The sequence below is a fragment of the Pezoporus wallicus genome, unplaced genomic scaffold (assembly GCF_028554395.1).
Source record: "Pezoporus wallicus isolate ANWC-B61680 ecotype Strahan unplaced genomic scaffold, APGP_CSIRO_Pwel_v1 contig_13863, whole genome shotgun sequence".
NCBI classification, from domain to species: Eukaryota; Metazoa; Chordata; class Aves; order Psittaciformes; family Psittacidae; genus Pezoporus; species Pezoporus wallicus.
The window spans coordinates 109,652-125,173 of record NW_026635001.1 but is presented as its reverse complement, the minus strand read 5'-3'; the positions used below and the strand labels follow the sequence as shown (position 1 = coordinate 125,173).

The 15,522-nt window shown below is 57.3% G+C and overlaps 2 protein-coding genes across 19 annotated transcripts in view; one reads left to right on the top strand and one right to left on the bottom strand.

The window, feature by feature from the left end:
* Window positions 1-1,855: 1,855 nt before the first annotated feature.
* LOC130594349 (dehydrogenase/reductase SDR family member 4-like) lies at window positions 1,856-4,778 on the top strand. The gene is made up of 8 exons (XM_057400214.1): window positions 1,856-1,902; window positions 2,941-3,121; window positions 3,225-3,326; window positions 3,506-3,576; window positions 3,664-3,715; window positions 4,152-4,286; window positions 4,526-4,581; window positions 4,655-4,778. Exons 1-8 carry the CDS (start codon window positions 1,856-1,858, stop codon window positions 4,767-4,769), a joined length of 759 nt encoding a protein of 252 aa, XP_057256197.1. The 3' UTR covers window positions 4,770-4,778.
* Window positions 4,779-11,286: 6,508 nt separating this feature from the next.
* UNC13A (unc-13 homolog A) overlaps window positions 11,287-15,522 on the bottom strand; it is a 33,667-nt gene continuing 29,431 nt past the window's right edge. For 10 of the 18 annotated variants that reach the window (XM_057399383.1, XM_057398675.1, XM_057398501.1 and 7 more), the window contains 4 exons: window positions 15,043-15,099; window positions 13,554-13,646; window positions 13,324-13,483; window positions 11,287-13,079 (listed from right to left, as the gene is read on the bottom strand). In XM_057399383.1, the coding sequence (XP_057255366.1) occupies window positions 12,791-13,079; window positions 13,324-13,483; window positions 13,554-13,646; window positions 15,043-15,099 (599 nt within the window). In that variant the 3' untranslated portion in view covers window positions 11,287-12,790. The remainder of the gene's footprint in view (window positions 13,080-13,323; window positions 13,484-13,553; window positions 13,647-15,042; window positions 15,100-15,522) is intronic. The other 8 variants (XM_057399630.1, XM_057399714.1, XM_057399800.1 and 5 more) reach the window with 1 other exon arrangement.

Below are 15,522 nucleotides of genomic sequence, written 5' to 3'. Positions count from 1 at the left end.
GACGTTCGTGCTCTGCTGCTGGGCAGCCAAGAGCAACCACCAGAGAAGTTGGATTCAAATGGACTTCTAGGTATGAAAGGGAGGAGCGACAGCAATGATATATTTAATACACATATTTAATACACTATTTACATATTCAATACACTCCAGCTCAGTATATTTCAGACCAGCCCAGTTTATCCCAGTCCAGCTCAAAATAATTCCAGTCCAGCTCAGTGTAACTCAGTCCAGACCAGTTTAACCCACTCCAGAACAGTTTAATCCAGTCCAGCTCAGTTTGATCCACCCCAGCCTAGTTTAACCCAGTCCAGTCCAGTTTGATCCAGCCCAGCTCAGTTCAATCCATCCCCGCCCAGGTTAGTTCACTCCAGCACAGTTTAACCCAGCCCAGCCCAGTTTAACCCAGCCCACCCCAGTTTATCCCAGTCCTTCCCCGTTTGATCCAGCCTAGCCCAGTTTAACCCAGTCCACCTCAGTTAAATCCCGCCCAGCCCTCTTTAACCCTGTCCAGCTCAGTTTAATGCAGTCCAGCCATGTTTAATCAAGTCCAGCCCACTTCAATGCACCTCAGGTCAGTTTAATCCAGTCCAGCACCGTTTAATCCAGTCCAGACCAGTTTAAACTAGTCCAGCCTCGTTTAATCCAGTCCAGCTCAGTGTAACCCAGTCCAGACCAGTTTAGTACACTCCGGCTCAGTTTAATTTAGTCCAGCCCAGTATAATCCAGTCCAGCACAGTTTAACCCAGTCCAGCCCAGTTTAATCCTGTCCAGCTCAGTTTAACCCACTCAAGTCCTGTTTAATACAGTGCAGCTCAGTTTAACCTAGTCCAGCTCAGTTTAACCCAGTCCAGGTCAGTTTAATCTAGTTCAGACCAGTTTAACCCAGTCCAGAAGAGTTCAGTCCAGCCCAGTCCAGTTTAACCCAATCCAGACATATTTGATACAGTCAAGCCGTGTTTAATCCAGTTCAACCCAGTTTAATCCTGTCCAGCTCAGTGTGATCCAGATCCCAGCCCAGTTTAGTTCACTCCAGCCCAGTTTAACCCAGTCCACCCCACTCTAATCCAGTCCATCTCAGTTTAAACTTGTCCACCCCCGTTTAATCCAGTCCAGCTCAGGTTACCCAGTCCAGACCAGTTTAACCCAGTCCAGAACCGTTCAATCCATCCCAGCCCAGTTTAACCCAGTACAGCCATATTTAATACACTCCAGCTCAATATAATCCAGAACAGCCCAGTTTAACCCAGTCCAGCCCAGTTTAATCCAGTCCAGCCCAGTTTAGTTCAGTCTAGCCCAGTTTAATCCAGTCCAGCCCAGTTTAATCCAGTCCAGCCCAGTTTAGTCCAGTCCAGCCCAGCCCAGTTTAGCCCAACGGGATGGAATTCCCTTTTTTCCAGTACTTTCTAAGGCACAAGTGAGGGAACTCCAGCTTCTGCCCGAAGGGAGCCGAGAGGAGCCGATCGGAGCCGAAGCCTCCCGAAGGGGGCGGAGCCGAAGGGAGCCGAGCCGAGCCGAAGCCACCCGAAAGGGGCGGTGCCGAAGGGAGCCGAGCGCATCCGAAGCCACCCGAAGAGGTCGGAGCCGCCCGAAGGGACCCGAGAGGCTCCGAGGGGGTTCGAGAGGAGCCGATGCCTCCCTTTGACCTTCCATTAAGCCCCATTATAACCCCCGTTACTCCCCATTAACCCCCATTCCCCCCATTGACCTCCCATTGCCCCCATTACCCTCCCATTCCCCCCCATTAACTCCCTATTACTCCGCATTGCCCCCTCCGGTGTCCCCTAAGGCCCCCCCATTGCTCCGGTGCTCTCCCAGGGCAGAGGCCGCTGTGGGGCACCAGCTCCGAGCGCTCCCAATGGCGCTGGTGGGGAAAGTGGCGGCGGTGACAGCGGCCACCGATGGGTGAGTGCCCCATAGGGACCCATAGAGCCCCATAGGAACCCATAGACACCCGTAGGGACCCATAGAGCCCCATACGTACCCATAGGGACCCATAGGAACCCATAGAACCTCGTAGGGATCCATAAGATCCCATAGAGCCCAATAGGGACCCATAGAGACAGCATAGGTACCCATAGGGACCCATAGGAACCCATAGAGACCCATAGGGACCCATAAGGACCCATAGAGACCCCATAGGTACCCCTAGGGACGCATAGAGACCCGTAAGAACCCATAGAGTCCAGTAGATACCCATAAGGACCCATCGTGCCCCATAGAGCCCCATAGGAATCCATAGAGCCCCATAGTGCCCCATAAGGACCCACAGAGCCCCACAGGAACCCACAGAGACCCATAGTAACCCATAGGGACCCACAGCACCCCATAGAGACCCCACAGCGCCCCATAGAGACCCACAGAGACCCCGTAGAGCCCATAGAGACCCCACAGAGCCCCATAGCACCCCATAGAGACCCATAGAGTCCATAGAGACCCATAGACACCCACAGACACCCACAGAGCCTCAGAGACCCCATAGAGCCCAGAGACCCATAGAGCCCCATATCGACCCCACAGAGCCCCTAGAGACCCCACAGACCCCCATAGAGCCCCACAGATCCCCATAGAGACCCCATAGACCCCCATAGAGCTCATTTAGACCCATAGAGACACAGACCCCATAGAGACCCCATAGAGCCCCATAGCTCCCCATAGAGCCCCATAGCACCCCATAGAGACCCCATAGAACCCCTAGAGACCCACAGACCCCCATAGAGCCCTATAGAGCCCCACAGAGCCCCATAGATCCCCATAGAGACCCCACAGAGCCCATATAGACCCATAGACACAGAGCCCATAGAGACCCCATAGAGCCCCATAGCACCCCATAGAGCCCCATAGAGCCCATAGATACCCATAGAGCCCCGTAGCGCCCGTAGAGACCCATAGAGACTCATAGGACCCATAGAGCCCCATGGGTCCCCATTGCTCCCCTGGCAGCATCGGGCTAGCGGTGGCAGCGGCGCTAGGCGGGGCCGGCGCCCACGTGGTGCTGAGCTCGCGCCGGGCGGATCACGTGGAGGCAGCGCTGGCGCGTCTGCGGGCGCTGGGGCTGGAGCACGTGACCGGCTGTGTGTGTCACGTGGGGCGGCCCCAGGACCGGCAGGCGCTGGTGCAGAAGGTGAGCGCTGTCAATTGGGGCGGGGGGCACTTGTGGGTCCCAGCCCCACACTTATGGGTCCAGACCAACACACTCCTCCCCCCCCCCCCGCCCATCCCCACAGGCTCTGGACACTTATGGGGGCATCGACATCCTGGTGTCCAACGCGGCCACGAACCCCATCATGGGCAGCACCCTGGAGGCTGAGGAGGAGGCGTGGGATAAGGTGCGACCCAGAGATTCTGCCCCATAGATCTGCCCTATAGATCCTGCCCTATCGATCCTGCCCCTTATATATCTGCCCTATAGAACTTGCCCTGTTGATCCTGCCCCTTATATCTGCCCTATAGATCCTTCCCCATAGATCCTGCCCTTTAGATCTGACCCATAGATCTGGCCCCATAGATCTTCCAGGTGAACGTGACCGCAGCAGCCATGTTGATCCGCCTCGTGGTGCCCCACATGGAGAAAAGGGGGTGAGGGCGGTGGGGCTTGGGGAGGAGGGGTTGGGGTCAAGCCTTGGCCACGCCCACCCCACTGTGGCTCCTCCCTCATCCCCCCAGGGGAGGCTCCATTGTGGTGGTGTCCTCGCTGGCCGGGTACATGCCCTTCCCGGTGAGCTGTGGGGAGCTATGGGGCTGGCTATGGGGTGTCTATGGGGGGGGCTATGGGGTGGTGATGGAGCAGGCTATGGGGTGAGATCTATGGGGTTGGACCCATGACATGTGGCCTATCAGTGGGATCCATGGGGCAGGATTTATGGGGCTTGGGGGGGGGGCATGGGGTGTCTCTGGGGAGGGCTGTAGGGCGGTGATGGAGCAGGCTATGGGGTGTGTATGGGGTGAGATTTATGGGGTTGGACCCACAGCACAGTCCCCAATGAGTGGGATCCATGGGGCAGGATCTATGGGGCAGGACCTATGGGGCGGGCTCCATCCGTGCTGCACCCCATGGCTGCGCCATGGCTCAGCCATGCTGTCAGCCGATTGGCCGCAGCGCTGAGCAGCTGCCAGCTGATTGGCCGCAGCTCAGTGACGTCGCTGTGGGACAGGCGCTTGGGCCCTATAGCGTGAGCAAGGCGGCGCTGCTGGGGCTGGTGAAGGCGCTGGGCCCGGAGCTGCGGCCCCACGGCATCCGCATCAATGGGGTGGCCCCAGGGCTGATCCGCACCCGCTTCAGCAGGGCCGTGAGTGACCTGGGGGGCACTGTGGGTGTCTATGGGGGGATATGGGGTGTCTATGGGGTGTCTGTTGGTCTCGTTTCTATGGGGTCTCTATGGGTTTCTGTGGGTTTCTGTGTGTCTCTATGGGTCCCTATGGGGTCTGTATGGGTCTCTGTGGGTTTCTATGGCTCTCTGTGGGGTCCCTATGGGTCTCTATGGGGTCTCTATGGGTTCCTATGGATCTCTATGGGTCTCTATGGCAGCTCTGGGAGGACGAGTCCATGCAGAAGCGCGTGATGGAAGCCATGGGCATCGACAGGTGGGTGCCATCATGACCCTCTCCCCCCCATGACATGACACCCCCACCTCCCCTCATCACGTGACCCCCGCAGGCTGGGCTCCCCGGAGGACGTGGCCGGGATCGTGACCTTCCTGTGTTCTCCCGCCGCCGCTTACATCACCGGGGAGACCGTGGTGGTGGCGGGCGGCGCGGCCTCCCGCCTCTAAGGGGCGCTGCAGGGCTCTATGGCGCTCCGCGGAGCACCTATGGAGACCCGGCAGCTGGTGGGTCACATGGGGTCAACTTGGGGAGCAAGATGGCAGCCTCCACCGGGGGCGGCCATATTGGGGATGTGCGCATTGGGGGCTGGACTGGGTCAGCAACGTGGTGGCAGCCATCTTGGATGGGCCGCGCTCCCTTATAAGGGTTAATGATGGTTTTGAGTATGCAAATGAGATGCAGATGTGTTTTAATGTGGGGCTCAGCGCCGTCAATGGAAACCTATAGGGGAAACAAAGGGGGGTGTCAGTGACCCATAAGTGCTGCCTCTATGGGGCAGGCAGCCCCAGGGCATGTTGGGATGGGGTTAGGGTTAGGACTCACCCTTCCTTCTCCTCTTACCATTGGCTGCCTTCTTCCTCTTCTTGGCGGGCAGCGCCTCCTGACTGGGTGGCTCCCAGAGGGTGGCTGAGGCCCCGAAGTGGGTGAAGGCGGCCAAGGCTCCACCCCCCAATGACGTCACGCACTGAAGGCACTGCCGTGCAGCCTGGGCCTGGTGGCTCTCGCTCAGGCGCAGGAGCAGCGACTCCTCCAGGTGGGTCCTGACCCACACGGAGTCCCATAGGGACCCATGGAGACCCATAGAGACACATAAGAACTCAGACCCCATAGAGACCCCACAGAGACCCATAGGAACCCGTAGACACCCATAGGGACCAATAAAGACCCCATAGAGCCCCACAGAGACCCATAGAAACCAGAGACCCATAGAGACCCACAGGGACCCATAGAAACGTATACAGACCCAACAGAGAGCCATTAGGACCCCACAGAGACCCATAGGGATCCCATGGACACCCATAGAGCCCCATAACGACTCCATAGTCCGACTGAGCCCCCATAGAGCCCCATAGTGACCCCAGACAACCCCACAGCGACCCCATAGGGACAGAGACCACATCACACCCCCCCTAAGTGACTCCTAGAGACCCGTAAGTGGCCACCTCCTGCCCCACAAGTGCTCCCCCCCCACAGCCCCATAACTCCCCCCTCCAGCCCCATAGCGCCCCATAACCCCCCCCCAGCACCCACCTCTCCACATCGCCCCTGTGGGGCCGCTGGCCACCTGCCCTCTGGCTGCCCCACAGCTCCTGGGGGGCATCACCGAGCTCGTCCCGCAGCTCCCGCAGCACGGAGCTGCTGAGGGCCTGATGCTGCGCCACCTCCTGCGCCCGCTGCTCCTGCCCCACGGAATCTATGGGGCGCAGGCACCTGTCAGCACTTTCATTGAGCTCTGTGGGGGCCAGGAGGTGTGGGGCAGGCCCTGGACTCACCATACTGCATGGGGATGATGTGGGACGGGACATAGCAGAGCCCGCCCCTAAGCCAGGCACCTTCAGTGGGGCTGCTTCAGGTTCCTATGGGGCAGAGGAGGCATGAGCTGCCCCATAGTGCACCCACAACCACCCATAGCAGCCTGTGCTGCCCCACAGCTCACCTCGTCCAGGTTGTAGGGCTCCGGATGGAAGGCCAAGGGGTGCTCAGCTCCTATGGGGCAGTCACGTGTTATCTATGGGGTGGCAGAACCCTGTAGGGAGCACTTATGGGGCAAGGCTCACTTGGGGCCCCCGTCATGGCCGCCCACAGCACCTTCCCCACTTGGTACTTGAGGCAGTGCTCGATGGGGCGCAGCTTCTCCAGGACCTGTGGGGCAGCCCCATAGAGCCCAGCCCCATAGCTCTGCCCCCCCACACCCCTTATACCAACCCCATAGAGCCCCCAGCCACACAGATAAGCCCCCAGCCCCATAGAATCCCCCCCCCCAGCCCCCATTGGAACTCCCCTGCGGCCGCTATGGGGCAGCCCCCCAAACGTGGGGCAGCCTGACCTCACTACACGGGTCTCCAGGAGGCGGGGCAGGGCCGGGAGCCCCCCCAGGGGCCCTCCCGGGCCTTGGCCACCAGCACCAGGCCCAGGTCCTGCAGGTACTGAACCAGCACCTGTGCCTGCAGCTCCAGCAATGACAGCTCTTGTGGGGAGTGAGGGAAACCCCATAGAGACCCCATAGGGACCCCATGGAGACTCCTAGAGAGCCCCACAGAGACCCCATAGAGCCCCATGGAGATCCATAGAGCTCCTTAGAGTCCCATAGAGACCCCATAGAGAGCTCACAGAGACCACATAGAAACCCCACAGAGAGACCCAGAGACCCCATAGACCTACACAGAGCCCCATAAACACCCATAGCACCTCATACACACCCCATCTGACCCACATAATCCCCTTTATCATCTTCCATGACCCACATATACCCCCATAGAACCCCTGTAAGGCCCCACCAGCCCCATATAACCCACCCCAGGCCCCCCATATCCCCCCATAGAACACCAACAACCCCCCATAAGCCCTCCTCAGCCCCACATAACCCCCCCACAGGACCCGTGTAGTGCCCATATCCCCCTCCTAAGGCCCATATATTCTCTTCTTAGACCCCTATAGACCCCCACAGCACCCCCTTAACCCCCCTCCCCGCACCCTCATTGCCCCGCACAGTACCCCTTAAGACCCCCATATATCCCTATAGCCAACCCATATATCCCTAAAGCCAACCCATATCGCCCCATAGCACAACCATATCACCCCATAGGACCCCCATATTGCCCCATAGCACCCTGAGGAGGGCAAATGTGGGTCTAGGGGTGCAAATGGGGGTCTAACGGGGATAAAGGAGGGCCTAAGGTGGGGGTAAATGTGGGTCTAAGAGGGGAAAATGGGGGTCTAAGGGGGGGTAAATGTGGGTCTGAGGGGGGTAAATGTGGGTCTGAGGGGGGTAAATGTGGGTCTAAGGGGGTAAATGTGGGAGCAGAGCCTCCTCCACCACCACGCTCGCCAGCGCCATCTTGGAATGAAAAATGGCGGCGCCTCAGGTGCGGCCGTTACCACGGCAACGCGGGCGCAATGAGGGGTGAGGGCATGAGTCGGCAAGAGGGAGGGCCCGGGCTCAATACGGAGGAATGGCGGGTACACAATGGTGCCTCAACAATATGGCCGCCCCAGGTGCCGTACTTCAAGATGGCGCCTCACCAATATGGCCGCTGCCACGTGCCATACTCAAGATGGCACCTGTTCAGTGGCCCCCAGCGGCACCCCACCAATATGGCCGCCCCCGTCTCCCACTTTCAACATGGCAGAGCAGAGCCGCACTCCCGATGGCGCAGGCAATGAAGTACTCCCACCAAGATGCCTCCCACCGCCTCCCCTTATGTCTCCTTCTCCTGCACCTCCCTCTTCGTGTCCCCCACGGCCGCCCTAGGGCGGCGGGCGGTGCAAGGCTGGAAGCGCCAGACCTGCGGGGCCGGAGGGAGGGAGGAGGAGGAAGAGCCCAAGATGGCACCGCCCTCACACCCCCACCCCCCCTTTCCCACTGCTTTATGCCGTAAAAGTGATGCGCTTCCCTCTTTTCCATTGCTTTGTGAGGTAAATGTGTTGGAATTCCCTCTTTCCCAGTACTTTCTAAGGCAAAAGTGAGGGAATACCGGCTTTTGCCGGAAGGGAGCCGAGCGGAGCCGAAGCAGCCCAAAGCAAACGGAGCCGCCTGAAGGGAACCGAGGGGAGCTGCCCGAAAGGAACCAGGGCAGAGCCGAAGCTACCCGAAGGGGGCGGACCCGACTGAAGGGAGCCAAGTGAAGCCGAAGCCACCCGAATGGGGCGGAGCGGCTCTGAGGGACCCGAGGGGGTCCCTGAGGAGCCGACACTTCCCATTGCCCTCCTATTACCCTCCATTGCCTCCCATTATCCCCCATTACTGGGCAAAGCTTGACATGGCATGGAACGGCACGGCTCGGCACTGCTCCGCACGGGGGAGAGCTGAGGAACCGGGGCACCAAGGGGGTCTGGGGCAGTTCAGCAGGGAAAGGGGGGGAGTCGCGGCGGGGAGTTACTTGAAGTAGTTCTGCAAACCTAGTTTTAACAGTCCTTGCAAGGTCTGTATTTATCAGGAGGTGATGGAATACTTTTTTTTTTTTCTCACGCAGTGTGTAATATGCATGATTTTACTGAGCTACAACAAAGCTTTGAATTATTCTGATTTCACCATAAAAGAAGTTGTCCCATACATGCTGTCACAGTGATTTGTCAGGGATGAAGGTCTTGTATGCACATAAAATCTCTAACTATCAAAGCGATGACTGTTTGCTTAAGGAGTATGTGCAGCTACCCATGTGTTTGCGGTAGTGTGGCAAGTATCCTTTGGTACTTAAGTACTCCACAGCAGTAGAGCGGAGAGTCTCAAACCACTTCTTAAGGGTCCTGAGTTATGTAGAGCTCCTCAGTAATTCAGATAGGAAAAGAAGTCTGTCTTTCAAGGAACTGATTTTGGACTCAAATGTACTGTGTTATTTCTCCCATCTCTAAACCGCCTGCAGTTCAGCTATGTTAGTTGCGTTAAATTCCTACTCCTCTTTAAAAGGAAAGTAAGGGGGAGGCAAGGAATGATCGTCCAGTCATTACTGCCTTACTCCAGTGAGGTTCCACACACTTGGACTTTTAGGTGGGAAAGCAAAGAGTGAGAAGAGTGCCAGTGGCACTGCTACGGAGCTCACAATATGCAGAAGAGTCCCAGCAGCAGCTTTCTGTCCTGGCTCTTCAACTGTGGGAGCGGAGGTCGGATGTTCGTGCTGTGTGCACTGTGCTGCAGGATGGGCAGAAGCAGATGCTGGAGGGGTTGCACGTAGTTGGACTTTTCGGTGGGAAAGCGAGGAGCGACAGCAATGCTGGTGAGAGGCTGCAGGATATGTGCAATGGTGAGTAGGTGCAGCACTCTGCTGGCTGGGGATGGTAGGGCAGGGGACAGAACCTGCTCAGGGTGCTGCCATGCTTTGTCTTGCTCCAGGGAAATGCTTCAGGCTCAGTGGAAAATAGCAGAAGCATTTGGGGCATTCCTGAGCAGCAGATTCGCTGGTCCCAGCTGCTCCTCCTGGACAGGGAAAGAATCAGATGGGGCTGGCATGGGACAGCAGACACTGGTGCTTCACCACTGCTCTCCTTTCTGTAACAGCCATCCGTGACTTGTTGGACAATGCTGACAACTCAGTCTGTTCCCTGGCATTTCAGATGTTGTTGATCCTGGAAACTATACAGCAGCAGCCACCATCAGGATGATCCATCTGAACACTGTGCTGCTGGCTCTGTCATGGCAGGGAGAGAACAAGGTCTCCTGAGGATAACGGCTGCACGTGAACTAAGCTGGAACAACCAGCCCAGTCCCACGGCATCCTTTGCACCCAGAGAGTGATGAGCAGTCAGCATCATTCCTGGCTTCTACTGCTGCCTGCAGAACAGCTCATCCTTCAGCACACCCTGGCCCCAGTTCTGTTTTACAAGTTTACCCCTTCTTTGCTTTCCCTTCAAAAGGAGCCATGTTTGTTTAGCCCTTGTGCAAATTTTTCTTTTGGGAGGCAGAGGGCAAATGGGAAATGGCAGATACCATCAGCCAGGCACTGGGACCAGTGTGTACCAGGGTCCCCACACCCGTCTTCCCAAGGGCTGGGAGGAGGCAGGGCATCAAATGCCCAGCAGCAGAGCTCCTCACCAACACTGACCAGCAGCTCCCTGCCTCTGGGACCAATCCCAGACCGTCTCCCTGAGGAACCTCTGCTCTGCCAGCAAGCAGCTGCCACTTCAGCAGGGAGAGGAGGCAACAGGCTGAGTCCCAGGATGGCAGGGATGTGCTGGCACCCTGCTTGTTCCAGCAGCAGCAGCACCGATGAACCTGCCGGGTTCCAGTCCCTCCTGTCACCTACACAGAGATTGTTTTGAAGGACAGCAGCCTTTATTATTTTATTATTTTTAAGGACATCTTTAGCCTGACAGCTTTCTCTCCAGTGCCAGTGGAGTTTCTCTCAGGCACCCAGAGGCTGTCACAGCAGCAGGTTATTGCCTGGTCCAGACCTACCCTGTTAGCACAGAGGTAAGGCTTTGGCAAGAAACCAACAATGCTTTAATGTTCTCCTTGTCTTCCTGTAAAGCCCTGCTGCACTTTACAGAGGAGCTGATCCTGGGCAGAACTGTCTTTCACAGGCAATTCCTGCTTGCCATGAGCTCACTCCATCCCAGGAGCCCAGACCAGCTCAGTATAGGATCAGCCCAAGGTATCACTTTCTCTGCCCCTTCTGGGCTCCCTCAAGGTTTCTCAGGAGCTCACTAGATTAGTGAGGTATGGGTTTGTCTTTCGTGACTCCACACTGGCAGTCTCTAATCACTCCCATGCCTGGAAGTTTGCAGCACAGCAGTTGAGAATAGTGTCACTTCTCAGGACAGATCTGTCCCAGTTCCATTTAATCTCTGCCCTCATTTTCTTGGCTTTGCAGCACTGAAGCACAGCCCTCAGGGAGGCTGAGTGTGAACAGAGTTGCTTTAGCATTCCTGGGCTATTTATCTTTGGTGTGCTAACCTTAAAGGTGCATTGGAGTGGAAGTGGGGATAAAGACTCCCTGGGTGCCTGCCCTCTCATAGCCCCACAGTAGCTGCAGTGAAGGGTGTGCTTTTTAATGTCAGTTATAATAAAATATTTTTACAGAGCCCAAAAAATTCAAAATAGTGCAAAACATCTCACTGTCATGCATCCATGGTAGCCGCCGCCAGCAGTGCCGCACACAGTGGAACAGACACACAGGCATCAGTGACACATGTGCTTCAGGAGCAGAATTTGTTGGTTCAATCACATGCCAAACAGGACAGGTTGGGAAGGGAGCAAAGGGCCAGGGGCACCATGGTTGGGGGGGCACAGGGCTGAGCCCCAACCTCACTGTGTGGGAGTGGTGGTTAGAAAAGGGCTGTAAACACTGAAGAATAACGAGAGAGGAAAGCTAACCCTTTGGTCCCAGGCAAACCCTATAGAAAAAGGACCACAGGGGCCAGTCAGTGTACCCTGTTTTGGAATGGAGAGGGACTTGAGAGAGATATATTGACTTGTGGAGTCATCAGGCCTCTGTCTTTCCCAGTACTTAGAGCCAGCTGGGGTGGGCCATCCCCAACACTGCGCATCCCAACCTCCCAGGCACTTGCACAAGACACACACACACCCCCCACATATCACACAGAAATGGTGGTTAATGGTAAATTGAGAGGCAAGGGGTCCTCTGGGCTGGGGATGGGAAGGGTCTTTCTTGCGCCAAGGAGGTCTCATGAGCACTGCTGCACTGCACAGGCATGGCTGGCCCCCACTGGCCAGAGCAAAGGGAGATGGGTTCCTGTACTCCAGCACTTCCAGCCCTTGCCCCCAAGCCCTGGCACCCTGGGGGCGGCAGTGGGCAGCCCATGGTGGGGCAAGGCAGGGAAGACAGGATATGGGCTGGAGGCTAATCCCTGATGCTCTTGGCCCCAGTGGTGCCACTGCCACCCAGGAGGGGACCCTGTGCAGGGTATGTGGGGGCTGCACCCACCAACCCAACAGCCCCAATAGCCCTTCCAGGTACAGAACATGGCCAGCTGCCAGTGTATGTACAGCGATTTACATATGTACAGGGTGCTCAGTGGGTGGGAGCCTCCCTGTCCCCCAGGGTGCCTGAAGATGCTTGAGGGACTGGGACAAGGGGCCGTTGTGCTTTGCCAGCAACTCATCAATACCCCCACGGGTGGGATAAGACACCCCTCCCACCTTCACTTCCAGCTCTTTCCTTTCATTGCCTGATGAGGTCTGGGTAGGACAGGGTAGGGTCAGGGATGGGCCACTACGGTTTCTCCATTTCAGGCACCCAAGTCTGGATCCCACCTTTCCCTGCAGCCCCACCAGACCCAGCACCTTCCCACTGGGGTGGGGTGGTGGCATGGCCATGCTCTGCATCACTGCCACTCAGTCTGGCTGAGGGAAGGATGGCGTGGGTCTGTCACTGCAGCCACACCAGCCCCCCTCACCAACACAGGGAAGGAGACTCCTCTTGTGGCCACTCTTATGGCTTATACATGGCTGGAGGACGGTGTAGAGAAGGGGCCAGGAGTGGGGAGAGAGGGCTGGGGAAACGACAAGGGTTTAATTGCTGCCCTCCTCAGCTGAACGTGTATCTGACTTGAGCTTGACAAACTCCTTGGCCACCTCATCATTGTTGCGCTGGGAGAGGATGCGGAGGACAGTGAGGCCAGTGTCATCCATGTGGATGCGGCGGCCCAGGGGCAGCCAGCAGGCGCAGCCAGGTCGCTGCAGGATATCGCGGAGCTGCAGGACAGCGATGCCCACCGTCCGGTCCTCACGGGCAAAGCAGTAATCTTTCACACACACCTGCAGTTCATAGCACTCGGGGCCAGTCTCCACACCCAGCGTGCTGCAGGAGGGCAAAGGACAAGCACTCATCACAGTGGGTCATACTCCAAGGTCCCCCGGTTCTGCCACAGGACACCTGGGTGCTACCTCCCCACTCTTTTTTTTTTTTTTCCCCTTTCCTCAATCCATGCTTTTACCAATGAGAAAACATCTAAAATATCCCAAACTCCCTGGCAAGACCCCACCATGGGGCAGATGCATCACCCAGCCCAGCCCCACATCCCAAGCTGTGCAGCATCACTCACAACTGGAAGCTCTCATTGTACTTGGGGGCCCAGCTGTTGTTCTTGGATTTGGTGGCAAATTTCCTCTTCTTGTCACTGAGGTGGGGCCCAATGATGTTGACCTCAATGAAGGGACGGAAGATGCCCGATGTCTGCCATTTGAGGTCATTCGCAGCCACCACTGCAAAGAGGGAGCATATGAGCCTCATAGAGCACTGCCAGATCCAAGCATCCCAGCTAGCAGAACCCACCTTTGACAGTGACTTTGTGTTCACCAGTGCCTGGGTGGGTGAAGAGCTCCACATGGATGGACACCTCCCCAACAGGGTCATCCACACCAGAGCCTGCATGGCAAAGGGAGGTGACATGAGTGCTCATTCCTGCTGTGTCCCTGATGTCCACCACCAACCCCACTGGAGGAGGCAGGTCACCCACCAAGGGCAGCAGCACTTGGCCGAATGTGGCTTCTGCTAAAGAGTTATGAGGAGAGCAGCATATGTGAAGCAACTGTCATGGATGGCTGGGGCTGGCACCAGGCAGGGCTGGGGGCATGGCAGGACATACCCAGTACCAGGCTGGCTCTCTGTCATGCCACCCCACATCAGCACGACCCAGTGAGCCCCCACTTGCCCAGGCAGGGGCTGAGGTGTCTGGGTGGGATGGGGCAGGGGACAGTAGCCCTGCTCCGCCTCCTATAAGCACAGGGCAGGGGGTGCTGTCAGTGGTCCATGCATGGATGTGAGTATGAGCCAGCACTGGGCAGAAGAGACCTGACCTGGCCACTGTGCCAGAAGGCAGCCATGGCCCTGCCAGGGTTCAAGGCTGACCTGCCCCCTCCTATATCCCCTCTATCCCTGGGGAATTCAGGTGACGTGTGATCAACAGCCCAGCACACTCCCTCCCCTCCAGGAGCCATGCATGCACTCATGGGTGAAGGAGGGGGTGCAAGACAGAGGGACAGGGTCTGTGTGTCAGATGGGACCAAGGAGATCAAACTGAGCCCAGCGGAAAGCTCCCAGGGTAGAAATAACAGTGGGAAAAAGGACGCATCCCCATGTGTCACCTCATGGCCCCCAGCACAACGATGCCAGGCCATGTGGGGTGGTGATGGCACGTTTTCCTCTCCATCCACCCTCATCAAAGCCTGGCACCCCATCCCTACAGGCAGTACCGCATGCTGAGCTGAGATGAAGCTGATGGCAGCTGAGGACGGGGTGTCTGGGTACAGGAGGCAAAGCATGGGGTGCAGTCCTGGCCCCTCTGGGTGCCACGGAGGCCAAGCAGGGCCCATGGAGCTGGGCTCATTCCTCACACCCTGGAGCAGGCGGGCAGAGCTCACCGGAGCAAGGCTAGTAATGGTCCTTCTGGCAGCAGCGTGGAGGGGATAGGGGACATGGGCATGGCTTCCCCTGGGGCCACATGTCCCAGCTTGCATGGAGGTCAGGACAGGTTCCCACCCCCAGGCAGCAGCACTGGGGACAATGCAAGGTGCCCAGACCTAACCTAGTATGGGGCAGGGTTTGTCAATATAGCTGAGCACAGCTCCTCCAAATTCATCTCGAAACAGCCATGGGAGTGGGAGTCTGTGGGGAGAGGGCTCCAGCTCTGGCCACAGGAAGGGCACCCAAGGCTGGCAATGCTGGGATGAGGCTCGCGGCCACCCCAGCCCACAGTGCTGGGACTATTACTAGCCCAGGCCGGTGGCAGGCGGGTGCAGGGGCGGGCAAGCAGCACACATACCCTTCTCAGGATAAATTTCTTCACTAAGGGTAAACCTAATACCTTTCCCACCATGGACTAGTGGGAAGGAGAGAGAATGAGACAGAGACACAGCACAGAGTAGATGAAGAGAGAAGGAAGGAGACAAGGGGGGGGGGGGGATGGGATCAGTAAAAGAGAAGGGGAGAAAACAGAGAGAAAGAGATCAGATCTCACAGACAGATGAACAGCTGAGCATCTGGATCACACTGCAGCGACACAGAAGTACCGGGCACTACCCGGCTCTAAGCCCAGGGGGTCCTGGGGTCAGGCTGCAATTAGGCATGCTGGCACCAACCAAACCCAAGGCCACCCCACCAACACAGCTGGCACAGGAGGCACAGACAGGACAGTTGTCCTTTGCAAGGAAACGCACAGACAGCAAATGCATGTCCCGCTCCCCAAGGACACAGACAAGCCTGGCTGGGACACTATACAGCAGCCCATGACTGCAACAGAGTA

Coding starts and splice junctions, on each gene's coding strand:
- LOC130594349 (XM_057400214.1), top strand. CDS start 1,856: ATGGCGCTGGTGGGGAAAGTGGCGGCGGTGACAGCGGCCACCGATGG. Junction 1,903..2,940: donor GTGACAGCGGCCACCGATGG/GTGAGTGCCCCA, acceptor CTCCCCTGGCAG/CATCGGGCTAGCGGTGGCAG. Junction 3,577..3,663: donor CCCCACATGGAGAAAAGGGG/GTGAGGGCGGTG, acceptor TCATCCCCCCAG/GGGAGGCTCCATTGTGGTGG.